The sequence below is a fragment of the Pongo abelii genome, chromosome 15, assembly GCF_028885655.2.
Source record: "Pongo abelii isolate AG06213 chromosome 15, NHGRI_mPonAbe1-v2.0_pri, whole genome shotgun sequence".
NCBI classification, from domain to species: Eukaryota; Metazoa; Chordata; class Mammalia; order Primates; family Hominidae; genus Pongo; species Pongo abelii.
In genome coordinates, this window is record NC_072000.2 from 84,477,419 (window position 1) to 84,505,326 (window position 27,908).

At 39.4% G+C, this 27,908-nt stretch overlaps 1 protein-coding gene across 4 annotated transcripts in view; it reads right to left on the reverse strand.

Moving 5' to 3' along the window:
* Positions 1-27,908, reverse strand: part of DIO2 (iodothyronine deiodinase 2) — a 111,126-nt gene that overhangs the window by 13,602 nt on the left and 69,616 nt on the right. For 3 of the 4 annotated variants that reach the window (XM_054530313.2, XM_009249353.4, XM_054530314.2), the window contains exon 1: positions 126-5,797. The exons of the other annotated variant lie outside the window; for it this stretch is intronic. In XM_054530313.2, the coding sequence (XP_054386288.1) occupies positions 126-347 (222 nt within the window). In that variant the 5' untranslated portion in view covers positions 348-5,797. Of the gene's footprint in view, positions 1-125; positions 5,798-27,908 lie in introns of those variants that run through there. 4 annotated transcript variants of the gene reach the window in all.

Consider the following 27,908-nt stretch of genomic DNA (forward strand, 5'->3'; position numbering starts at 1 on the left):
ACTTGGCAACCCCACAAATAGGGCTTCACAGCTCTCACCCCAATGCTCCCAATGGCCTCTGGTCCCCAGCATGTGAGCCCCTGCCTCTGTAGACCTAGGGAGAAGCCCTTCTCAGCTCAGCTCACCTGTTTGTAGGCATCGAGGAGGAAGCTCTTCCAGACGCAGCGCAGTCCCTCTGAGGTCAGCATGCGCCGCCACTCTCCGCGAGTGGACTTGGAGCGGCTCAACAGCAGCACCACGTGCTTGAGCAGAATGACCGAGTCATAGAGAGCCAGAAACAGGCAGTTGGAGAAAAAAACTGGCAGAATTTGCAGTGTGATCAGCAAGTCTACGCTGAGGATGCCCATCTTCTCTGCCTCCTGAGTCAGTTCCCTTGTGCGCTCTGGTTCCCCTTCACCCTCTTATTTAAAAGGGGGGTGGTGATAAAGGGGGTGGGGGAGGTAAGGGGGAAGGTTGGGGGTTGGGGGAGAAGGGGAAAAAAAACTAAATTAAAAGGAAGCCCAAGTTGTCTCCTCTTTCAAAGAAGCAGAAATGGCAAGACTAAGTCCAGTCTCTCCAGCCCAGCAGTTGGAGTGTGCCCATCAATTCATTCAATTCGGAGCTGCCGCTTTTTTTTTTTTTTTTTTTTTCAGGATTTAAGATGTTAAAAAAAAAAAAAAGAAAAAAAGGAAAAAAAAAAAAAAACCGGCGTACTCGTCCCTAATCCAGTTACCCCTGTCAGAGTCCGTTAAAGACAGGCAGTTGTACTTTCATTTCCAACACCTATGAGACTGTGGAAGAGATTTTAAAATTTTCTTTAGCTTTTCATTGTCTCTATGCTCTTTAAACGTAGCCTGTTTCTTTCTTGAATTGCCCGTTGTTGTTTTTTTTAATGTGCTTTAAGGGTAGTTTTTTTTTTCTTTCTTTACTCCGTTTTACACACACTTTCTGTGCTTTTCTTTCTCCCAGTCTCACTCTCTCCCTTCCCCAGGAGCGACTGACTCCTCTTTTTTCTCACTCTCTGTCTTTCCCTTCTTGCTATCTGTCTGTGGTGCAAAGTGCCTCTCTCTGCAGCCCAGTGAGTCTCCCTGACGCCTTTTATACATTCCCTGGCTAATTGCTGCAATAGAGAAATGAAAGCCTAATCTTGGTAAAGATCTTGACGTCATTGAGAAAGAGGGCTTTACTTTGGCCAGGACTGCAGTGAATAGGAAAGCAAAACTCGACAACTTTTTTTTTTTTTTTTAGAAGGGGTGGGGGAGAGACAGTGGAATTTTGCTTTGTGATTTAAAGAGAGAGAAAAAAACTAATACCCTTGACAGCTTTCAGGAAATGCTTCCAAACTTTGGGAAAAGTAATTTAATATAATATGCAGATTGATATGGCCAACACTCTCTTTTCCGATTATCATTATCATTAATTTATGAGGGGTTTTGAAAGAAAGGATCCTGGAAGGCAGGTAGAAAAAAAGAAGAGTTATCATAGGTGGTCTTTGCTCTGTTTCTTGGAAAATATGAACATTTATATACAATCTTTATACCTTTATACCATGACTCCAACTCTTTGTAAGATCTGTGACCTAGGTCTTTTAAATTTTTTTGAGTCATTATCTTATTTAAGAAAATGCAAAGTGAGTTGTAGGTGGAAAACTTGTAAACTATTTGAGTACCATCACAGCATTTCTTTAAAGCTTCTTGCAGAAACTTGAATACAGGTTTCTTTTTAGTTTTACCCAAGTTTCTAATGAAAAAAAAAAAAAATCCAAGTTCCTCCAGACAGGGAAGGAGCTAGGCGACATTCTTTTAGCTTCATTTTGCAGATAAAATTAAAACTTTCCATTGAATAGCATTAAGAAGCCATAAGGCTGAGAAATTAATTATTTATGAAAGTTCTTTAAATTTGGTGTTTCACCTGCTTCTGTTAGCATAACCCCTAAGAGACCTGATACTTTAAGGAATCTTCCTTTTTTGTTTGAAAACAAAATTTAATTCAATCTATAGGAGGTTAAGAGTAGACCGAATTGGTTCAAAGTGCCACTTTGACCATTGTTCATTGGCTTGCCTCTCCCATGAGTCTTTAGGACAGGTATTTAGGCAGACAATGCTTTGGCAGAATGGCATGACCCCCACTTTATTCTACCTTTTCATCCTGTGTTACCTAATAGATCACCTCTAGGAATTATGTTTTCTTGGAAGAAGGTAAGGCAGACTTTGGGGTGGGGTGTAAAATTGTAATTGAAAATTAATTAGCTGAGTTTTCTATGTAGCCAGAGCTCTCATTAGGCATAAGCTAAGCAGTAGGTGCAAGCTTGTGGTTAGTGTATTGCGTATTTTTTCCATGTGGCTAAAACCTTCATGAACACAGAAATAATTTAAAAGCCTAGACAAGAGTCATTAATTTGTCGCCCTGTGAGCTGAATTCTGCATATTAATGCATTTTGTTTGGTTGGCAGGTTGCTTTGCCTTTAAAAAAACAGTAATCAAAAGAGAATGCCTTTAGGTTCCGTGAGACCAGGGATTCTTGTCCACTTTGTTCACTGCTACCTCCGCAACACCTAGAACCATGCTTGGCGCACAGTCGGCTCATTGAGGATGTTCTGAATGAATGAATGAACAGGGCATGTAGAGGGCCTCTGCTTGCTCTACACTAGGGGGCACCATTCACATACAATATGATGTGAATGGGGGTGCCCTGGAATTGTAAAACGTGGTGGCCTTGTGCAATGCCCTCTCTTGTGACACAACCCTCAGCATTCCCCACAAATTCTTTCATTTTTTTTTGTTAGTTTGGCTCCTGATGAGTTTTGCATTTGCATCTCATGGACGAAATTGTTAAAGACTTCAAAGCTTAGAAAAATAATATAAACCACATAGAAAAATTATATCTTCCCTATGACTAGCATACAATGTTAGCAAAATGATATTACTAATATATACAATGTACATTTACTGCATGTATCTTCTCAAACTACTCAATGTCCTTATGGGAAAAAAGAAAGAACAAAGGCAGGGAGTTGACAACACGGTATTTTAACTGGTGGAGATGTGAAAGCTATATTGCCATAGTTCCCACCAACAATGGCAGAAGGAGGTGTAGACTCAGGAAATGCTGCTTCCACTCATTGCCCAAGCCTTAAAATCTCTCCCCTTCTCAGACCTTCATTCTACCTTGATTGAATTAAACCAGTGCTCCCCTGCAGTGAAGACTTCAGCAGCTTTAAACCAATTCTCTCTTACTTGCTTTTGCTCTGAAGGAGGAAAGTATGTTTGTAAATGGCAAGCTAAGGAGAGGGATTGATAGAAAATCAGAAAAACCTTTTAAATGTGAAGTTCAAAGCATATCCAGACTTTAAATGGTTATAAATTAGAATTAGGACTCTGTTGGGGGCTTTTGTTTCTTTTTATTTATTTATTTATTGAGGTTAGAAGTGTTTGAAGGGAATTTTTTTTTAAATAGGAGAACAAAAAGATACACAACCAATCTGGTTATGTCATTTCTCAGATTTCTCTATCATTTTTCTAAATGAATGAATAAACAAATCACAAAATTGAGGGCCATTCCTCTAGCAGATAGACAATCTGTCCATCCAAGAAATTACATTTCTCCAAAGCTATTTCTTTTTTTATGCATGGTGCACAATTGCTTGTTCCAGTTATTAAGAATGTTTATCACATTGATTTTCAAGTAATTTTATATTCATTAAGTAACAGAAGAATCCTAAGGTGACAGAGTAAGATTTTTCCCATCATATAGATGAGAGAAAGCAGATTACCAAAATTAGGGATTCCAAGCTGGTGTTGGGATATTTTCCCTAACTCTAAATAAGCCTCACTTTTCTTCTTTAATGTCTGTTATGGGTCCTGGTCATTACTCTGAGAACCAAAACCCTTGTTGAAAGTGGTTTGCTAGTAATTTAATCTTCAAAATGGCAAAGGCTGTGAGGACTTCACATCTGTTTAAGACTGTCCCGACTCAGGCTCCTTGTTTAGATTTCATATGTTCTTTCAAAGGGCTTGGCTATCTTCTTGGTCATGTATGTGTTCTTAGCAATCAACATGTAATGAGTTAAATACAAACCAATGAGGGGCATGTTGGTTGCATTTCCCCATACGATGTTCTACACGGGTTTTAAATTCCAAAGAGAAGCAGCCTAGGGCAAAATGCTTTGGGCTTTTTATGAAAAAACCTTTGCAAAATTGTTTAACTTTTTTATATTCCCATAGTAAAAGAGCATCATGTCCTACTGTTGCATCTTTCTGGTTGGAAAATAACAAGCATATGAGTCACAAGCCTTTCTTTAGTCCTCTTCTTGACTCTAAAATTGAGATTGAGAAAATAAAGTTGGATAATCTGAAAGCAGACTTGGAAATTTTAAACACAACAGTTGCCACTACTATTTCCTTATTCTTATTTGAAAGAGCAGAAGAGCATCCAGACAGTTCTGTGATGTTAACAACTCATACCATGGACTTTCAAGCTGCCTTTTTTTCGTGGAATTTTATTCTTTCTAATTCCAGTGATTTGTCAAGTGCATAATAAAAAAATGGCATTTCATTTTTACTTTCTTAAAAACATGTCAAATAAATACATTATCGATCCAAAAATGTCTGGAAACAGCAGGCATGCTGATTTTGGATTTGAGAATATGGTTGCCATACATAACCCCTAAAACAGCGCCGCTCTTATCAGAGCAAGGAATCACAAACTGTATAACCTTCTGCCTCCAGTGACTCTGTGCCTGACAGGGAGTTATGACCAACGGCTTACACCACAACTACTGAATCACTCAAAATTCCCTGTGGGCCCATCCATTCCACAAACACAGCCGTGTTCTCTGCCTTGTGATGAAAGGAGAAGCTCAATGGATAAAATACACAATCCCAGAGTAAACTCTGACACACCTTGAGCAAAGCAACTTGGGGGCAGGAGGGCAGGCTGACGCCTTGGGAGGTATGAGCATTCTCTCCCAGCAGCCCTCTACGTAGGTTCCTCTGCAGTGCTGGCAGACAGCACCCATCTGAGGTGTTAATGCATTCTTCCCTCAGGAACTGTTGCTTCTCTTTTCTTTCCAGGCTACCTACTGGTAAGACAGAGGGGGAAAAAAAGACAAAGGAAATAAAAAGGAGACGGAAAGCACAAATGAAGAGAAAAAGGGAGATAAAGATGGTAGGAGAAAGGCAGGGAAAGAAAAGATTCAATGAGTTGCCAGTGGAGGCCACCAACAGACAGCCAATTAATGCCAATTGTGGCGATGCTTTTTGTGAGGCAACAGCTGTCCGGCATCTGGATGAAAGCCACCACTGCATTTCACAGAGGCCACAGAACAGCTGTTAGGAGACAACAATATACTTCACTTAGGATTGGCCTAGTCTGGATCCACATTGATAGCCAATCCCCTCTCCCCACTGCCCAAACCCCTCCAGGTGCCTTGACTATTGGGTTTTGAGAACAGTTTATCAACCTCTAAAGACACCCGGAGTTTGGGATGGTGTGGGAAGAGGGGTGGTAGGGATTTGAGAAGAAGACTTTGTAAAGTTATACATGGTGAATTCATTCAAGACCAAAAAAAAAAAAAAAAAAAAGAAAGAAAAAGCTGAAAATGAGGAAATTGAACTCACCCTTTCTTTTCTGAAACTGTGACTCAATCTATTCTTTCTCCCTAAATCCTTGACCCAATGCAGTAGACCAAAAGAAACAAAGGAAAATGGTCAAAAAAAAGTCATCATCTCTGGAACAACATTTCCTTTACTTTGTTTCATTCCTCGGCTCATAGGAAACCACCGGATGATATTAAGTTTTAAAATAAAATAGGTCATTCTTTATAAAAGGCTTTACAGCAGCTTTTTTAAGAAGTCACTTATCCATCACCTCCCTCATATGCTGAATATGTGAACACCAAGCATGACAAAATATACTAAGAAACATGCTGGCTCATGCCATTTCAGAGGTAATGGTGTAGTTTGTTCCCACTGAGAGCAAAGGATGCCACACCTCCTCTCTCAAGAATCAGTACACTAAGTAAGGCTCAAAGAAAATAAACTAGATATTCTATTCTAACCTCAGTGGAAATGAGGAAGCTAATAGAATGAACTGTAGCATGAAAAATTTCTGTTTGGTAAGAGGATAAAATACCTGCAATGAGGATGATTGTATAATGAGTGTGTTACCAAGGGAGGTTATGAAAATGTTATCAGTGGACTCACAAGGTAGGGAGGAAGGCGAATAATCGCTCAAAACCTTTTTAAGCTTGTGGTACTCTTAAAACAATGGTTCAGAATAAGTTACTACATAACATTACATAAACAACACAACTGAGCAACTGGCGGAACACAATAATTTATAAATTATTGTTCTGTTTCCATTTCAATTTTGAAGACTAATTTTTTTGTCAGATTAAATGAATCCTTATGCTTTTCTAAGAGGTGGTAGACAGGAAAGCATTAGTGTGTCTTCCAAGGACAAAATATAAGGCATGAAATTCGAATCTATTTTTACATGCAGTCTCATTTATTAGATGGACACTGGGAGTCTTTTATCAAGATGTGACCACTTAGCTAAATGATTATTTTCAAAACAGATGTATAAACAAATTTCCAAATAGTCATGCTTTACTATGTCAGGGGAATTTTCTGTCGTGTTTTAAAGATTCTATGTCTGCCTTCCCAAAATAAAATCAAGACATTTTATGATTTTTGTATCAGTAATGAGCTAAGTGATACACAAATCTAAGAACTCAAACTCCTCGAAGCAAATATCTCTATTGCTTTCTGATAAATGTTAAATAATACCAACTCACTCAGCAGTTTGGCATTTGCCTTTTATCAAGAGATGTCACGTTCTGGTGGACTTCAATCGTAAGTCACAGAATCTATTTCTGGGGCCATACAGGCCCATATGACCAGAAACAAATCTCTGATTTTATTTTTCTACCTGCAAAATGGAAGTTAAAATGTTTTCTCATATTTATGCCATGTTGATGGGTAATATATTCAAGTTTATAAGAAACTTAGCTTTATTCTAAAAAGATTCAATATAAAAAAAATCTTCATAAGTTTTTTCAGACCTGCCGAAGTCAATAGATTCCTTCTAATAAGACCTTCTTTGTAAAAACAAACAAACAAACAAACAAAAACAAAGAAACACACACAAACAAACAAAAAAAACAGATCCTGGCAGGCAGGCCACGTATTATTTTTAGTTTTAATTACCAACCTGTTCTACCTAACTTGATGGAAACTTTGGATGTAGTAGAAAATAGAAAAAAATTATCTGTAAGTAGGAACTTCATGGGTGGGTTCTTTGCCTAAAGAATAATAATTATCAACCTGAATCTTAAACTCAACCCTAAACTGAACCTGATGCGGAACCCTCGAGAGAGGTATGTTCCTTACCTCTAAATTACCACATAACATTCCCTTTATTTTCCAAGATTCAAGGGAGAATAGAAATAAAAGCTGGCCAAATATTCCTGACCCTGGAAAACAAATGCTCTCTAAGTTTCCTGGACCAGAAAGGAGTAGAAAAACTTTTAAAAACATAGGAGAAAAATCACTGACATTTTAATGGACAATGTGCTTATCAAAGTAAAGCCTCAACAATATGCAATGTTTGGGCCTGGCAAGGTGGCTTATGCCTCTAATCCCAGAACTTTGGGAGGCCAAGGTGGGTGGATCACTTGAGGCCAGGAGTTCGAGACCAGCCTGGCCAACATGATGAAACCCCATCTGTACTTAAAATACAAAAATTAGCATGGCATGGTGGTGCATGCCTGTAACCTCAGCTACTCAGGAGGCTGAGGCACGAGAATAGCTTGAATCCAGGAGGCAGAGGTTGCAGTGAGCTGAGATTGGGCCACTGCACTCCAGCCTGGGCCACAGAGTGAGACTCTGTCTCAAAAAGAAAAAAGAAAAAAATGCAATGTCTGCCAAAACTTTGGGTAGTACTTTGCATACTCTTTAAGAGATCATTTAAATCATCCTACAAAGACATGTTTCCCTACTGTCCTGGGACCTGAAAACTATGGATCTCGAAAGATTGTCTTTTTATACAACAGACTTACTCTTCTAGAAGGCGTTAGAGGGTACCAGTGGTTGGAAAAGGCAAATGGCGAAGCAGAAAGGTGGAAGGTAGGGCTAGATTTAGATGAATGGATGTCATAAGGAATTTGAGAGCAGTGCAATAATAAATAGCATTTGATTGCCTTGATTGCAATAGATGCTAAATATTAGAAAAGTAGAGTTCAATTAGTTCAATGACAGGATATGAAATTGAAAGTCAGTAGGCAAAATATTTCCCTTTTCTATCTGTAGCCCCAGCGTAAAGACATGAGATATGTGAGAAAAGAAATAGGAAAAAGCCAAGAGACACCGGCTTACATTAGAAAATCTACTCAAAATCACTCAAAGGATTGATAACTATAAATCTTTTTTTTTTTTTTTTTTTTTTTTGGTTGAGTTATCCATCCACTTACAACAAACATTTGTCGAAAGCTACAAAGTTAGTCATTGTGCTGGGCATTGCAAATGATCCTGGGTCTCAAAAAAGTTTAGAAACCAGTAGGAGGAGACAGACATATAAACTAAAGAAGGCAACACGATGCTTCTTTACGTGCTATAATACTTTGTGTGCTATAATAGAACTGAATCGTACAGTAGAGTATAGAGAAAGAATTACCCAAATCTGTGTGAAGCCAGAGTCAATAAAGGGTTAATGAAGAAAATGTACAGGTCCAGCTAAATACAGTATTGCAAAATTAAATTCATTCATGTGGTATTTGATAATGGAACAAGTTTAAAATGATTGTTTTGTATACATCGTGTTTGTAACATTTTATTATAAATCACTATGAGAGGAACTTACGTGGTATTTTTTGACCTTAGAACATAATTAGGAATGGATAACCTTCTCTCGATAAGCATAAAGTTGATAGAGATCAACAGAATGAAAGAAGTTTGTTACAATCTTTGTTTTGTGTGTGTGTGTGTGTTTTGTTGTTGTTGCTTTGTTTTTGTTTTTTGAGAGGGAGTCGCCCAGCTCTGTCGCCCAGGCTGGAGTGCAGTGGCGCGATCTTGGCTCACTGCAAGCTCAGCCTCCCGTGTTCACGCCATTCTCCTGCCTCAGCCTACCGAGCATCAGGAACTACAGGAGCCCACCACCATGCAATCATTGTTTTGACAGACCCTATCAGTATCAGCAAGGAACAGTGACCTGGGTACATCCTTTGTCTCCTTTTCAATTAACAGAAAGTTAGTGCATACAAGCTCAGTGAGTCTTGGCATCTAGATGTTACAGAGCATGGGAACTAGGAAGCAGGTCTTGGCAATGCTGTTCATTTATAGTTAAAGAATACATTAGTGGTGAAGATAGCAGCAACCAATTAAATTTTAGTTCTCCACAGCCACACTTGTACAATTTGGAGCCATTCCTTTCATTTTGGGGTTGGCCAGGTACCTCACCAAGACATTTTCATAAAACATGCTGACATTCCAAATTAGTGACTAGATAATATTAGAGCCTTTGGAATTAATCTTAGTATGAATATTAATGGTAATATAATAACTAATATTAATGCTGCTTATGGGGGAGAATGGGCTTATAACTAAAAATGACTTTAATCTACATTTCCATTCTTCCAATTCTTCTCAGTCTAAACCTCAGGAAATTACTCTTGTTTCTTTATTTGTGGTGCTTCTCACCTCTGTCCTCTCATAACAAGTCACCTGAACAGTGCATAGGAGGCACGGCTAGAGACTTGGAGGATGTTTACTGGTAGTGGAATTGTATAGGTCATCTCAAGAAAGAGGTAGACATCAAGATTTCATGAAAATAGGAAGTATTTATGAAATACAGAGTCTGTATTTGTGTACAATGTATATGTGTACAATATACAAAGTATATGTGTACAATGAACATTCTTATTTCCATATTCAGAGTATAAATTCCTGCTGGGAAACAGGTAAACCCTGAGATTTTTTTAAAAACTTTTTATCATGGAAAAATTTCAAATATATGCTAAAGTAGAATGATGTGCATAAGGAACTACTCAGCATAAGCTCCTAACCAATCTTGTGTCCATCTTTATAACCCCTACTCACTTCTTGCTTCCTATATAATTTGAAGGATGTTCCAGTGATGTTTTTGGTTTTCCCAGAACATCTACAACGGTATTATTGTCTACAGAAAGCATCATATAAATTATCTAGCTAACTGATTTTTTTTCTCTTATATCTACCTTTTTGCTCACTCTTTGACAATCATCTGTCAAGCTACTAAGAAATATATGGGAAATTGAAATTTTTCTCCACCATTTCTGAGCTAGAAACCAATGTTTTGTCTGAGTACCTACATGCTACAGTGATAGGTGTTTTTAAAAAGGTAGAGACAGATAATAAAACCACAACATTTTCATAAATTATTGAACCACAGTCATTTTCTTTTTTTCCCAATCATTTTTAATGGTATGCAGTACACATGCTGACTCAGAGTAAGATTGCTTTTTAAATTATGAGGTGGTCTCAGTTTATTCATTTACATCTATCCCAAAATACAATGTACTACAAGGTATGACAAGAAATTGCCATCCAGGTCATAAGAATCTGACAACTGTGATAAAACAGAAGCAGATGATAAGAATTCATGGAAGTAATCAATATCAAACTAATGTGTTTCTTAATGAGAAGTTTCTCATAATGAAACTTCATTGATACAAAAAACAAGCAATTTACCGTAAAAACAAATACTGTATGACTATAAACTTCTTAGTGCAACTCATAATAGGTCTGTGCACCTTACTCTCTAAAGTCATTCCCCTTCCTGAGTCATTGACCTTGTCCTACAAGTAATAATCTCTTTCATCAGTGATCTGTCATCTTCTCAACTATTTACCATTCCAGAACAACCCCAATCCCAGAAAGTGATGAATGGATGTTTTGGAGGTTTTTATGGAAAATGTAATACCCTTCCCCATATCACCGATTACTGAGAGAGGAGGAAGGTGGGAGGGGAGAAGTGTGTGCAACTATTTGATTCTCTGCATTCTCTCCAACAGAGGTAGAAAATTTTACCTGATGCTCTACAAGTATAGCACACTTGCATATGCAGGTACATTAAATTTTGTAGGTGTGCTTTGCTATACTGAAAAACATATTCAAATAATAAATCTCAATATATGAAAATGACTTTCTTTTCCTACCATACATAAAAATGCCAGGGCAATCTGCTTTCTATGATCAGACACCAAAGAGCTAAACATTGAGTGATATTCAACTTTATGAGACACATAAAAATGAAATAAAAATGAGTAAGAAAATAAACATTTAAAGAGATAAACACTGTCAAACAGAAATGATTACAAAGTTTGCAACAATCTGCATTTTTCATTGTTTTCTATCTACCTAGCCTTCCCCACTATGAATCTCTTTTGCTTATTTTCCTTCTTTTAATAATATTGGTTCCCATAATCACTAACATTAAAGGACAGGAAGCCAGACTCAGTTTATATTTATTGGGAGAAATATAAGTAACTGGAAAATACAAAAAATTTCCTATATTCTTGAATGTTTTATTTAGCAACTTTCATTTAATAGCTCTGAAAAATTGAACCTCTTCACAGGGATACTGTTTGTTTACCTTGTGCCACATGAAACTACCACATTCAACCTTTTCTTAACCTACAAAAACAGCAATTTCATATGGTTTAACTATTTGCTAATTTTAAATAGCAAAAGGTCTACAGATTGCCATTCTACTTGAACTATATATGGTTACTTATTGGTGAAATGTACAGAGGAAAAATGGAAGTATTATTTCTTTGTTCCTTTTTTTTTTTTTTTTTTGAGACAGGGTCTTGCTTCATTGCCCAGGCTTCAGTGTAGTGCAGTGGCACAATCATAGCTCATTGCAGCCTCAAACTCCTGGACTCAAGCAATCCTCCTGCCTCAGCCTCTTGAGTAGCTGGGATTACTGAAGCATACCACCATGCCTAGCTAATTATTTTATTTTTTGTAGAGATGGGGTCTTGCTGGTCTCAAACTCCTGGGCTCAAGAGATCCTCCCACCTCTGCCTCCCAATGTGCCGGGATTGTAGGCATAATCCATCATGCCCAGCCTGGAAATATTGTTTCTATTGGTACGTGCTTGACATTGCTATTTTAAATTTTATTTTTTTAATTGTATCATACTAATGGTGAAAAACCCATTAATAATATTTTCAGTCTCACCCATCAATGACTGTGTTATTGGCTTAACATATAGCCCCTGGATGAAGTTACATACCTTGCCAATTAGTATGTCAAGCACAATAATGCCTTCTTTAAAATGACTGCACTTAAAATATATGTTAGAACATAACATGTTAAAACTCAGTAAAACTTTGGGCTAGAAAAGGTTTTGTAGGCAATATGTTGTATTGCTATTAACAAATGTGAAGGAATTATACAATAGTAATGAGAGGAAAGGGGTAACTTAAAGCTTTAGAGGTAGAAAGGCAATCTTTACCAGGGACTCAACAAAAGTTATGTTAGGTATGGCATTCAAGTCAGCAGGAAAGGACTTCTGTTACAATCTAAAAGTTTGATCTTTTATTTATATTCATAAAAAGTTGAAAAAGTGAATTATATATTTTTAGAGTAGAATGTACTTTCTTCTCTGAGGGAACAGCATATCTCTGCTACTCCTAAGGCTATCATTCTTAAGGGAATCTTTTGTAAGACTTGGTTTCAAAGTTGCTTACTCAATTTGGGAGTTAGCTTAGTCTGCCCATGTTGTAGACAAAGTTAAATAAAATCCACAAAGCAGATTAAACACATTCTTTAGACACCAAGTCAGTACTTTAATCACTTTTGTGACCCACCTTGATTAAATGTATCAAAACAAAGTAACAGTAAAGAAATATGGATTATATCACAGGCCACCAAGCAAGTACCCAATTATCTTCTCACATAATCCTCCTTTTATAAGAATGATAATATCAACACAAACTGCACCAACAAGTAAGGATTGCTGACTCTCATTGAGAACTTATTATATACCTGCCCCTCTTCTAAATATTTTAGTAGCATTAAGTCATGTAATCTTCATAACAATCTTATGGCCTAACTACAACTATTAGATTCATTTTGTAAATGAGAAAACCGATACTCGGGGAAGGGTGAAGCAAATTGCCAAAGGTCACAATCTTTGAATTACAGAATTCTTATGCTGGAAGTGCCATGAAGCAATTAACTAGTTTGTTTCTCAATTTGTATGATAGGCTAAAAAATTCCACCGCCTCCAACCCAACAGATACTAAATCCTAATCTCTGGAACCTGTAAATGTTGTCTTATTTGGAAAAAGACTCTTTGCAGATGTGATTATGTTAAGGATCTTGAGATAGGAAAGTTATCCTAGATTATCTGAAGGTCCTTAAATGCCATTTCATGTGTCTTTACAAAATGGAGGTAGAGAGATATTACACACACACACACATGCACACACACACACAAGACAACAATGAGAAGATAGAACACAATGAGACTTGAAAAGCAATTTTGGCCCACTGACACTGATTCCAGATTTCTGGCCTCCAGAACTGTGATTGAACACATTTTCATTGATTTTTAAGCCAACCAATTTTTGATAATCTGTTATAGCAGCCACAGGAAACTAATACAGGCTGCAATTTGAACAATATTTAAACTGTTGAACACAAGCTAAATGTTCCTGTTTTGTAAAAACTAAAGAGGAGAGTTTAGATTTCTTCCTTCAGCAATGTACTATGTATTACTCAGGGTTCCCTAGAGGGACAGAACTAATAGGATAGATATACATAAAGGGGAGTTTATTAAGTATTAAGTTACATGATCACAAGGTCCCACAATAGGCTGTCTGCAAGCTTGAGGAGCAAAGAGAGCCAGTCTGAGTCTCAAAACTGAAGAACTTGGAGTCCGATGTTTGAGGGCAGGAAGCATGCAGCACGGGACAAAGATGTAGTCTGGGAGGCTAGGCCAGTCTCATGTTTTCACGTTTTTCTGCCTGCTTTATGTTCACTGGCAGCTGATTAGATTGTGCCCACCAGATTAAGGGTGGTTCTGCCTTCCCCAGCCCACTGACTCAAATGTTAATCTCTTTTGGTAGCACCCTTACAGGCACACCCAGGAACAATACTTTGCATCCTTCAATCCAATCAGGTTGACACTCAGTATTAACCATCACAAATCCACCCCTTGCCAACTTGAACCCATATGCATCTCCTGAGATCACACATAGTCTTCAAATAAAGACAATAATAAGGTCATAATTACACCTAACATAATACAACTCTCCTTCCTACAACCAGACACACACCAATCCCAAACTAAATATTACATGAAGTTAACAATACTTAAATGCTGATATGAGGTCAATAAATCTTATGCTACATGATAAAGGAAAAGGAAATAAAATGAAGATATTATCTTAGTACAAGTATATATATGCACAAACGTTTTTAACAAAAGGAAGAAATACTCATGACATTTACAATCCTCGTTTCTGCAGCTGTTCATGTGGTCATAGCTGGTATTGATGATTACCTTCTTTTACTGCCCATTCTGTATTCCTTTTGCCTTCAGCAAACACCTCAGCAGGTCGTAGGTTTTTTTCCTCGTGGGGCAACTCAAACCTTCATTCCTGAGGGGTCTGGACCATTTGTAGTCCTGCCTGGATTGGGCTGTTATAGTTTCCCATTGACCTTAATCACAGGGCATGGTAATACTAAGAGACACCTTAATGGTGCAGTAGACTGATTTCATCTTGATGAAATCACTCCAGCCAACACCATAACTCCCTTCTTAGCCTGTTGACTTAAAGGTAGGAGGAGCCCAAAGTGTCCAGGTGGCAATCTTAACTTCCAGTTTAATGGAATCATTGTTATGTCTCCTGATGGCAGCATTCCTCCCTCTGGAATTAAGACCTCTAAATCAGCAGAATGTAATGTCATGGGAACAGGAAGCAAAAATTTTGCTAGTGGATCACTAGGGGTGATGGTGAGTGGTGCCACTCCGACTTCCACTGCTTGATTCCTAGACCCATGAATCTCGGCCACGTGAGAAACAGTACTATATATTGGATGCTGATTCAGAGCATATACAGCCTTCTGGAGAACTTTGCCCCAGCCCTGCAAAGTTTTGTCACCTAGTTGGTATTGTAATTGTGATTCAAAAGGCCATTCTACTATTCTATCAATCCAGCTGCTTCAGGATGATAGAGAACATGGTAAGACCAGTGAATTCCATGAGCATGAGCCCACTGCCACACTTATTTAGCCATAAAGTGAGTGCCTTGGTCAGGGACAATGCTGTGTGGAATATCCTGATGGTGGAAAAGGCATTCCGTGAATCCACAGATGGTAGTCTTGGTAGAAGCATTGCATGCAGGATAGGCAAGCTTGTATCTGGAGTAAATGTCTATTCCAGTGAGGACAAACCTGTGTCCTTCCCATGATGGAAGAGGTCCAATATAATACCTGCCACCAGGTAGCTGGCTGATCACTCCAAGGAATGGTGCCATACCAATAACTCAGTGTTGGTCTCTGCTGCTGGTAAATTGGGCACTCGGCAATGGCTATAGCCAGGTCAGCCTTGGTGAGTGGAAGTCCATGTTGCTGAGTTTATGCATAACCTCCATCCCTGCCACCATGGCCACTTTGTTCATGGGCCCATTGGGCAATGACAGGGGTGGCTAGGGAAATAGGCTGTGTGGTGTCCACAGAATGGGTCATCCTATCCACTTGATTATTAAAATCCTCCTCTGCTGAGGTCACCCATTGGTCAGCACTCACATGGGATACAAATATCTTCACAGTTTTTGACCAGAGAGATCCTTCCACAGACATCTTCCCCAGATTTCTTTGTCACCAATTTTCCAATCATGTGTCTTCCAAGTCCCTGACCATCCAGCCAAATGATTGGCTACAGCTCATGAATCAGTATGTAATCACACATCTGGCCATTTCTCCTTCCATGAAAAGTGCACAACCAGGTACACTGCTCAAAGTTCTACCTACTGGGAAGATTTTCTTCCACTGCTGTCCCCCAGTGATGTCCTAGAAAGGGGCTGCAGTGCTGTAGCTGTCCACTCTCAGGTGGTGCCTGCATATCCTGCACAACCATCTGTGAACCAGGCCCTAGTCTTCTCTCCCTCCGTTAACTGATCATAGGAAACTCTCCATGATGCCATTGGTGTAGGCTGGGGAAGAGAAGGCAGGGTAGCAGGAGTGGAGAACATGGGCATTTGAGCCACTTTCTCATGTAACTTATTTATGCCTTCAGGACCTGCTCGAGCTCAATCACGTATATACCACTTCCATTTGATGATACAATGCTTCTGTGCATGACCCACTTCATGGCTAGATGGGTCAGAAAGCATCCAGTTCATGATAGGCAATTCAGGTTGCATGGTGACTTGATGACCCATAGTCAAACGTTCAGTTTCCACCAAAGCCCAGGCACAAGCAAAGAGCTGTCTCTCAAAAGGAGAGTAGTTATCTGCAGAAGATGGCAGGGCCATGCTCCAAAATCCTAGAGGCCTCTGCTGTGATTCACCTATGGGGGCCTGCCAAAGGCTCCAAACAGCATCTCTATCTGCCACTAACACCTCAAGCACGATTGGATCTGTTGGGTCATATGGTCCAAGTGGAAGAGCAGCTTGCACAGCAGCTTGGACCTTTTGCAGAACCTCCTCCTGTTCTGGATTCCACTCAAAAATGGCAGCCTTTCTAATCACTAGATAAATGGGCTGGAGTAGCACACCCAAATGAGGAATATGTGGCCTCCAAAATCCAAATAGGCCCACTAGGCGTTGTGCCTCTTTCTTGGTTGTAGGAGGGGCCAAATGCAGCAACTTATCCTTTACCTTAGAAAGAATATCTCTACAGGCCCCACACCACTGGACTCCTAGAAATTTTACCAAGGTAGAAGTTTCCTGAATTTTAGTCGGACTTATTTCCCATCCTCTGACACACAAATGTCTCACCAATAAGTCCAGTGTGTTTGCTACTTCTTGCTCATTGGATCCAATCAGCACAATGTCATCAGTGTAATGGACCAGTGTGATATCTTGCAGAAGCAAAAAGCAATCAAGATTGCTCCGAATAAGATTATGACACAAAGCCAGAGAGTTGATATACCCCTGAAGTAGGACAGTAAATGTATACTGCTGGTCTTGCCAGCTGAAAGCAAATTGCTTCTGGTGGGCCTTATGGACAGGAATGGAGAAAAAGGTATTTGCCAAGTCAGTGGTTGCATACCAGGTACCAGGAAATGTGTTAATTTGGTCAAGCAATGAAACCACATCTGGTACAGCAGATGTATTTGGAGTCACAACTTGGTTAAGCTTATGATAATCCACCGTCATTCTTCAAGATCAATCTGTCTTCTACACAGACCAAATGGGAGAGTTGAATGGGGATGTGGTGGGAATCATCACCCCTGTGTCTTTCAAGCCCTTGATGGTGGCACTAATCTCTGCAATCCTTCCAGGGATGTGATATTGTTTTGATTTACTATTTTTCTAGGTAGAGGCAGCTCTAATGGATTCTTTTTGGCCTTTCCCACCATAATAGCCCTCACCCTACCAGGCAGGGAGCCAATGTGGGGGTTCTGCCAGCTAATAAGTATGTCTATACCAATTATGCATTCTGGCACTGGGGAAATGACCACAGGATGAGTCTGGGGACCCACTGGACCCACTATACGTTGGACCTGAGATAAAACTCGATTAATTACCTGACCTCTATAAGTCCCTACTTTAACTGGAGGACCACAATGACATTTTGGGTCCCCTAGAATGAACATCAGCTCAGAGCCAGTATCAAGTAGTCCCCAAAATGTCTGATTATTTCCCTTTCTCCAATGCACAGCTACCCTGGTAAAAGGCTGGAGGTATCCTTGGGGAAGGATGGAAGAAAGATTCACTGCATAAACTATCTATAATATAGTGGGGTCCCACCTCAAAGGGACCCAGCCTCCCCTTCATTCAAGGGGTACTGGGTCTGTAAACTGGCTCAAGTCTGGAAATTGATTGAGGGGCCATGATTCTCTGTTTTTATAATTCAAATTAGCCTTTTGTCCATTTGACCTAGAAGTTTTCTGCTTGTATAAATTAAGTAGGAATGCAGCAGGCTTCCTACCAATTTCACTTCTAGGAACACCATGATTAATTAGCTAATGCCAGAGCTCTACACAAGTCAGACTATTCTGATTGCTGCTTTGTCTCTACTGTCCATTACAATAGCTACATCCACTTTGCCTTTGATGGTTGAGTGCTGCCACTTGGCCCCTGCCACCTTGGGATCCCATTATTCCCATTGTACTTAAATTTTATAGTTGAGTGAATGTGGTTCTCACTGTTAGATCTGACATATAAAGAAGAGCAATTATAGGGCTCTTCAAAGATGCAGGTGCTGCCCTCACACATCTATTTTGCAAGGCATTGGTCAAGGGTATATCTTCTGGACCCTCCCAGCTGGGATAAGTAGGTCTGAAGTAACTAATCCACTCCACCATCCCAATCTCCCTAAGCCTTTGGATCCCTTCCTCTACATTAAGCCAAGGAAGATCAAGCATTTCCAGCTCGCTCACAGTGCACCATCTTTTAGTCTATATTTCAGCTAACCAAGCAAATAAACTATTAGAACATTTTTGTAACTCCCAGAGCTGCAACATTAAATGCAGAGTTCCTACTTAGTGGGCCCAAATCAATAAATTCGGCCTGATCCAACTCTGTTCCTTCCACCATTAACTCATACCATTAATATTCATTCCCATGCCTGTTCTCCAGATTGCTGTTTATATAAATTAGAGAACTCAAACAGTTCTTTTTGAATGTAGCGCACCTCCTCATGATTCACACTCTCAACCTCTCCTCTAGGGGCCTGCCAGGACTTTAGTTATAGGTCTAGAAGCAAACAGGGGTGTTGGGGGTAGCTCCTGAGGAGAATCAACATTATTTTTCCTGGCAATTGCCTCAGGGGAAGCCATCACTGTTGCCTCAGGCAGCATAGGGTTTATCTCCTCAGACAAAGGTGGAAAGACTAATGGCAGCATGGGTCAAGGAGGGGATGTTGCCACTACTGGGGATGGTTGAAGCTATTCCTTCTGGCAAAGAAGTTTCATCAGAGTTTACAAACTCAGTTTCCCCAGCTTCATCAGGGTCCTCCAACACATCGCCATTCCAAGTTGCACGGTCCCATTCTTTTCCAGTCAATGCCCTCACTTTAACAGTAGACACCTAGTGAGGCTGTGCCTGCAGGTCAGCCACTCGTATAATATAAGCTTGTGTCTGTTCTTCCAGAATTTCAGCTCTTTCTCTATAGGAGATAAGACTCACTCAGGGCAATCTTAGCAGATTTGAAGCTCAGTATCTGCTTCTGAGGCCAGGAGACAGAATCCACGAATTCATCATTTTCTTTCATTACTTTGCCTACTGAACTTAGGAGGAACAAATCAGCCTCATTATGTTCTTTGATTCTCCACATATGGTCAAAGGTATGATGCATAGAGTCACTAAACTCCTTGCCTCTCATGAGCTGTGAATCAGGAGTGGCAAATGCATTAATTTTGCATAACTCTCTAAACAGTTCATGTAAAGAACTATCAGTGTTCTTCATACTATTAGAAGTAGAGTCCTTAGCATTTTTGGTTATAATCAAATTAAGCAGCCAACTCTGGAAACCCTAAAACCAATGAAAGAACTTCATCCTTAATATTATGTTCCTCTAGAATCACTCCTGGTACCAAAATCTGTATTAGTCAGGGTTCCCTAGAGGGACAGAACTAATAGGATATATACAAAGGACAGTTTATTAAGTATTATATTACATGATCACAAGGTCCCACAATAGGCTGTCTGCAAGCTTGAGGAGCAAGGACAGCCAGTCTGAGTCTCAAAACTGAAGAACTTGGAGTCCAATGTTCGAGGGCAGGAAGCATCCAGCACAGGAGAAAGATGTAGGCTGGGAGGCTAGGCCAGTCTCACCTCTTCACTTTTCTCTGCCTGCTTTATATTCACTGGCAGCTGATTAGATTGTGTCCACCAGATTAAGGGTGGGTCTGCCTTCCCCAGCCCACTGACTCGAATGTTAATCTCCTTTGGTAACACCCTCACAGACATACCCAGGAACAATACTTTGCATCCTTCAATCCAATCAGGTTGACACTCAGTATTAACCATCACATACTACAACATTTGACCACCTCACTCTTGAGAAATGTTCCTTCTAATTAATAAATCATCCATGTCCTTTTGCCCTGCGTCCTTCAGAAGTAGATATTAGCTTTGTTTTTGCCCTTTCCAATAGGCCTCCATATTCTAAGTGATTTCATATCACTGTTACATTCCATAGGCTGAATTATGTTTTCATTTAGTCTCTTTCTTACAAGACCAATTTCTGGCATTACAGTCATGTTTCTAGTATTCCTCTAATATCCCACTATAGTTGTGAAACTGAGGAATGGTCCCAAGATTTGAATTAACTGATTTTTTCAAGACATGAGTATAACAGAGAGACTAAGATATATATTCAATGAGGTGGATGTGTTGTGTGATTTAAGATTAATATTGGATCTTTAACTTAAAAAACAGTTAGGTTAATTTCATCAAAATCCTTCTGCTACAAGTGGTTATATATTCCAGATGCATTCCTAGCAAGCCCAGGAAGTTTCTTTTAGTCATCCAGACTCTCAAGAAATTATTAAATATCATCTGTGACTTCTGTATTTAGAACTTAATCTATAAGGTTATGTAACAAATTGAAACAACAAATGTTTCCTAAGTGAGAGTAAACAAGACTTTTGCATAAGAACAAATGCAGGGGACACCATGATCTCTAGCCTATTTACAAAAGTTATAAAAATTACAGATATTTTCACATGCCCTAAGCTCTGGCAGGTTTTATACCAACTGACTGATTACTGTAAAACAGCAACTGCATTACTCCATCCTAGGATAGCCAATAGAGGTGAGGCTGTCCATCCCAACCCATTTCTCTTTCTTAAGTAAAAATAAAAATAAGATTCCAAAATCAGAACCTATTTTACTCAAGCCAGTTGATGTAGCCATAACTAACAATGACACAAGAGACCTGGGAGCTCATGATAGAAAGGATGCATTTTCAATTGCCTGTAAAACTTTTTCAACATATCATCATCAAAAAGATTTCATTCTTTCTACTTTGTGTACACTATTTTTGGCTAGGTTTCTCTAACTAAGCACTATTGACATATTGGGTTGGATAATTCGAGGCTGTCTTGTACATTGTAGAATGCCTAGCAGCATCCCTGGTCTCTCTTCACTAGATGCCAGTAGCACCACCCCATCCCCGACCCAGTTACGACAATCAAAAATGTCTTCAATATTGTCAGATGTCCCCCGTCAAACAAAATTATCCCCATCATTTAGAACACATATTAATACTAATCAGTACAACAAATTGGCCGAAATGGGATAAGTTAAGAAAAAAAAAAAAGCAGAGGACTAAACTTTCTTTTACATTGGTCTTGCTTTAAAGAAAATAATAAAGTTGTAAAGCAGGCCAACAAGGACCCCCCTTCACATGAAACACAGGCTTTTTTAAAAGAATAATTGGGAGTTTATTTTCAATCAGCCAATTTTGTGGCCAAAGGATAGCCTGTTCATCTTTTACATCTCTTCAACCATTCTCACTGTGGGTTTCTGGTGATGAGAATTTTAAAGCCAATCTGTGATTTACATGGATTACTGTGATGCCCAGGACACGGAAGCATCCACAGAAGTTCTATTCATATATGTATCTAGAGCACACAGAGGCAATGTTTCTGTATTAGACATGAGCAATTTCATTAATTTAAGTGGCCAACAGTCAGAGTTTTAATTCCCTGGATGATCTAAGGAGAAAAGGACTTAGAAAGAGGCCAACTGAAATGCCTTTCCCCTGTTTTCACCCCAAAAGAGAAATCTCTGTTTTTTCTACAGCGATGAAACTCAGTGATATTGGTCATGGGGTTCCCCATTGCAATAAGATATCATAACCTTTAACAGAAATGGAAACTTGGGAAGCAGATTTTCAGGGCTTCATTTTCAAAATAATTTTAAAAACTATATAAGCACCCAAATTTTTAAAAAATTATCCATCAGTAGCATAAATTTCTGTGAATCTTTGTAGAAATCACAACCATTCTAGTTGCTGGGACTCTATGAAGTGTCCACTTGCACTGTGATTTTTCTTCAAATCATGTAAATGCTTGATGTTTTTAATAATATCAGGGGTTACATGATACTCTCTAGATGTCTATTCCATTTATTTTAGGGTCAAAAAATTACAACCCTGCTTTCAGATCTAAATAATTCTCATAACTCCCAGAAACACATTACAGTCTTTCCACCTGTTATGAAGTGAAGGCAAAGCTTAACAGCTGGCTTTCATTTCTGATACATCCAGCCAGCAATTCATTTCTGCCCATCCCACAAAAATAATGCATGTGCAAAAAAAATATGGGCATGTCTTCATGATTACTCTTTTTAATCAGACATCATACCAGCAATATTGGAACCTTCCTGTTCCTGGCATCACAACCACTCCCTTCCAAAGCAAAGGACATGAACCCTGCCTCAACTCCTGTACCAGCAAGTCAAGGGCTTCTACTGAGGATCTTTTTCAGAGTCATGCAAAATTGAGTTTAAGAAGTGTAGATTGAAAGTAGACAGGGCCAGTTCTTTTTGCCAGAGATAGGCACTCCTGCCCCTCCTTCTGATTAAGGGTTTTGTTCTTTTGATGGAGGGAGTTTCAGTGGATGAGGAAAGCTACCCTTGAATTATCATCTCTTAAATGGAAGCTGACAGTACTAATAGTTCAAGCACAGGTTGATTGATGAGACTGTCCCAGACTTAGAGGCAGGCAATCTTTGTCATTGCAAGGCTCAGGCAAGAAGTTTCACCTGCTGCAATGGTAGTATCACTCCTCCTCTTCCCATCCTGCTCAAAAGTAAGTGAGGAACACTACTCTTACTGAGCACAGAAATCTCAGGTACTCTTGAGTTTTGTTGAGTTTACAGATCTGAGGACTTTGGTTGACAAATTGGGATTCCTCTACCAATGATTCTTAGTGAATAAGGTAGGATATGGAAGAACATGGGGAAAAAATCCAGGTTTTTTGAGGCCTGAAGCTTCTATAATTTGGGGGCCCTCTTTAAGAAAAAAGGTATTACACATTTATAAATACAAAAATTAGGTACAAATTCTACAGTTATTCAGAATGTTAAAAAAGCTTGCAACAAATTACAAATTTTAAAATCCTGAGAAATACCACAAACATCACAAAGCCCAGAAAAAATTGCACAATATTTTAAAATTAATTACCTACACATTTCTTACATTCTGTGACTGTATTTTCTTCAATCACCTCTTCATAATACAATGATAATGTCATGTAATCTTCCATAGAAAGAGAAAAAAAAAATAGTCTTTTCTGTAAATCTGCAAATAGGAATAATGTTCCTTCTTATTGGCTGTTTAGAAGATTTTATTTCAACTTTACAACCCATTAAAGGCAATGTAAAATTTTGTTATGGGTGTTACATTTTCTCTCATGTGAGAGTTGTAAGTCTGGATTTTCAAGTAATGAGCTTCTGTTTTAATACATTTTTAACCTTATTTTTCCTCCACAACCACATTTCTTAGTCCTCTTGTTCTGTGCCTTGCTGTCACAATACCAGGTGATTTCTCACAGAAGACGGTATGCCTAGAAGCATCCCCACGCTCGGACAGATAGCAACATATTCGCTATGACTGCAAATCACACATATACCGTTAAATCTAAACTAAATGTATTTCTACTAAAATTGCTGCTCTTCAACTCCACCGAACACAAAAAGTATGAAGTTGCAAAAGTCAGGATGTAAAAAGACAGTTGTTTCAATCAATTGTGGTTCAAATGCCTCACTTTTCTAAATTTTGCAAAAATATATGACTATGTAAATACATTGAAAGTGAAGGGCTTGAAGATTAGCTTCATTAGCATCAGCATAAATCTGCCATAGGGAAAACAGAAAAGGCTGTGCACCCTGTTCAACACTCTCATCTCTCTCTGATTTTCCCCAAACTTCCCAACTTGTTTTACCACAAGGTGACTGGCAAGAAAGTTAGTTACATAGACTCTGCCAGGAAAATTTTTAACACTAGAATGACTATATTAATTGTCAAAGGAAGACACCATGAGGATTTAGGCACACACTCAACAAATACACAGGATCTTGGGAAAATCAATGACACAGATACAGAGCATTTGGAGAAATAAATACACAAAGACAGCTTAATTCTGTATATATTCATGTCAATGCATGTATTATGTATTTGTTAGACCGAGTATTGTGTATAAGTCCTTTTTCACGCTGTGGATAAAGACATACCCAAGACTGGGTAATTTACAAAGAAAAACAGGTTTCATGGACACACAGTTCCACATGGCTGGGGAGGCCTCATAATCATGGTGGAAGGCGAAAGGCACATCTTACAAGGAGGGAGGCAAGAGAGAATGAGAGCCAAGTGAAATAGTAACCCATTTAATAGGTTTGGCTGTGTCCCTACCCAAATCTAATCTTGAATTCCCATGTGTTGTGGGAGGGAACCGGTCAGGGGTAATTGCATCATGGGACAAGTCTTTCCCATGCTGTTCTCATGATAATGAATAAATCTCATGACATCTGATGATTTTAAAAAGAGGAGTTCCCCTGCATGAGTTCTCTCTTTTTGCCTACTGCCATCCATGTAAGATGTGACTTGCTCCTCCTTGACTTTTGCCATAATCATGAGACCTCTCCAGGCATGTGGAACTGTAAGTCCAATAAACCTTGTTCTTCTGTAAATTGCCTAGTCTTAGGTATGTCTTTATCAGGAGTGTGAAAACAGGCTAATACACTCTTACAAAACCATCGGATCTCATGAGACTTATTCACTACCATGAGAACAGTACGGGGGAAACTGCCCCCATGCTTCAATTATCTCCCACCAGTTCCCTCCCATGACATATGGGGATTATGGGAGCTACAATTTAAGACGAGATTTGGGTGGGGATACAGCCAAACCATATCATTCCACCCCTGGCCCCTCACAAATCTCATGTCCTCACATTTCAAAACCAATCATGCCCTCCCAACAGTCCCCCAAAGTCTTAACTCATTTCAGCATGACCTAAAAATTTCACATTCCAAAATCTCATCTGAGACAAGGCGAGTCCCTTCTGCCTATCAGTCAGTAAAATCAAAAGCAAGTTAGTTACTTCCTAGATACAATGGGGGTACAGGCATTGGATAAAAACACCCATTCCAAATGGGAGAAATTGGCCAAAATGAAGGGGTTAAAATCCCCATGGAAGTCTGAAATCCAGTGGGGCAATCAAATATTAAAGCTCCAAAATGTTCTCCTTTGACTCCATGTCTCACACCCAGGTCATGCTGATGCCAGAGGTGGGTTCCCATGGTCTTGAGCAGCTCTGCCCTGTGGCTTTGCAGGGTATAGCCTTTATCCTGGCTGTTTTCATGGGCTGGTGTTCAATGTCTGCAGTTTCTCCAGGTGCACCATGCAAGCTGTCAGTGGATCTACCATTCTGGGGTCTGGAGGATAGTGGCCCTCTTCTCACAGCTCCACTAGTCAGTTCCCCAGTGGGGACACTGTATGGGAACTTCAACCCCACGTTTCCCTCAGGTTCTCCCTGAGGCCTCTGCCCCTGCAGTAGACTTCTGCCTGGACATACATCCTCTGAAATCTAGGCAGGGGTTCCCAAACCTCAATTCTTTTTTTTTTTTTAGATTGAGTTTTGCTCTTGTCACCCAGACTGGAGTGCAATGGTGGGATCTTGGCTCACTGCAACCTCCACCTCCCAGGTTCAAGTGATTCTCCTACCTCAGTCTCCCAAATAGCTGGGATTACAGGCATGCGCCACCACACCTGGCTAATTTTTTGTATTTTTAGTAGAGACGGGGTTTCTCCATGTTGGTCAAGTTGGTCTCGAGCTCCCGACCTCAGGTGATCCACCCACCTCAGCTTCCCAAATTGCTGGGATTACAGGCATGAGCCACCATGCCCGGCCTTCCCAAACCTCAATTCTTGACTTGTGTGTAACCGCAGGTTCAACACCACATGAAAGCTGCCAAGGCTTGGGGCTTGCATCCTCTGAAGCCACAGCCCAAGCTATACTTTAGCCCCTTTGAGCCATGGTTAGAGTATCTGGGATGCAGGGCACCAAGTCCCTATGCAGCACACAGCATGGGAACCCTGGGCCGAGCACATGACACCATTTTTTCCTCCTAGGTCTCTGGGCCTGTGATGGGAGGGGCTACCATGAAGACCTCTGATATGCCCTGGAGACATTTTCCCCATTTTCGTGGTGATTAACATTTGACTCCTTGTTACTTATGCAAGTTTCTGTAGCTGGCTTGAATTTCTCCTCAGAATGGGTTTTTCTTTTCTATCACATCATCAGGCTGTGAATCTTCCAAATTTTTATGCTCTGTTTCCCTTTTAAAACTGAATGCTTTTATTAGCACCCAAGTCACCTCTTGAATACTTTGCTGCTTAGAAATTTCTTCTGCCAAATACCCTAAATCATCTTCCTCAAGTTCAAAATTCCACAAATCTCTAGGGCAGGAGCAAAATGTGGCCAGTCTCTTTGTTAAAACATAGCAAGAGCTACTTTTACTCCAGTTCCCAACAAGTTCCTTATCTCCTTCTGAGACCACCTTAGCCTGGATTTCATTGTCCATATTATTATCAGCATTTTAATCAAAGCCAATCAACAAATCTCTAGGAAGTTCCAAAGTTTCCCACATTTTCCTGTCTTCTTCTGAGCCCTCTAAACTGTTCCAACCTCTGCCTGTTACCCAGTTCCAATGTCGCTACCACATTTGCAGGTATCTTTACAGCAGTGCTCCACTCTATCGATACCAGCTTATTGTATTAGTTTGTTTTCATGTTGTTGATAAAGACATACTCAAGACTGGGTAATTTATTTAAAAAAAAAAAAGGGTTTAATGGACTCACAGTTCCATGTGGTTGGGGAGGCCTCACAATCATGTCAAAAGGTGAAAGGCATGTCTTACATGGCAGCAGGCAAGAGATAATGAGAGCCATGTAAAAGGGGAAACCCCTTATAAAACTATCAGATCTTGTGAGACTTATTTACTACCACTAAAACAGTATGAGGGAAATCACAACCCCCCCCCATTCAATTATCTCCCACTGGGTCCCTCCCACAACACATGGGATTATGAGAGCTACAATTCAAGATAAGATTTGGGTGGGGACATAGCCAAACCATATCACATTGTACTTGGTGTTAGAGATATGCAGTCTGGACTTTGCCCTCTGTAGAGTCCTCATCTTAAGGATAATGTGTTAATTCAAATTCACACATGAGAAAGAAATACGTTTTTACTTAAAAATGCATGAAATCATGAAAAAAAAACCCTCCAAGAAAAGATCTGTTTTGGAGGAAAGATAATTACAGCATATAACAGAAGAAACCACAAAGGAAAATCTATAGGTTTAAGTATATTACAATTGAGCTCATCTCTACACAAAAACTATTATCAACTACATTGAAAATCAAAAAGTGAGCTGGGGAAAATCTCTAACACATTTACTGAAGATGGAGGGTAAATATAATTTTTATATAAAGAGTTATTTGAATTAGCAAAGAAAAGATCTAGTAGTCCAATAGAAAATTAGACAAGAGACAGGAATAGATAATTCACCAAAGAAAGATATTACCAAAACATATGAACACAAATTTTTAAATATGAATTCAATCAATGAGATTATTTTTCACTTACAAAATTACAAAAATTGTTTGTTTTAAAGGTAGAGTTTAGTCCTGGTGAAAGCACATTAAGAGCAATTCCACCATATTGTTAGTGGGAGTTTCAATTGGTATAAATATTGC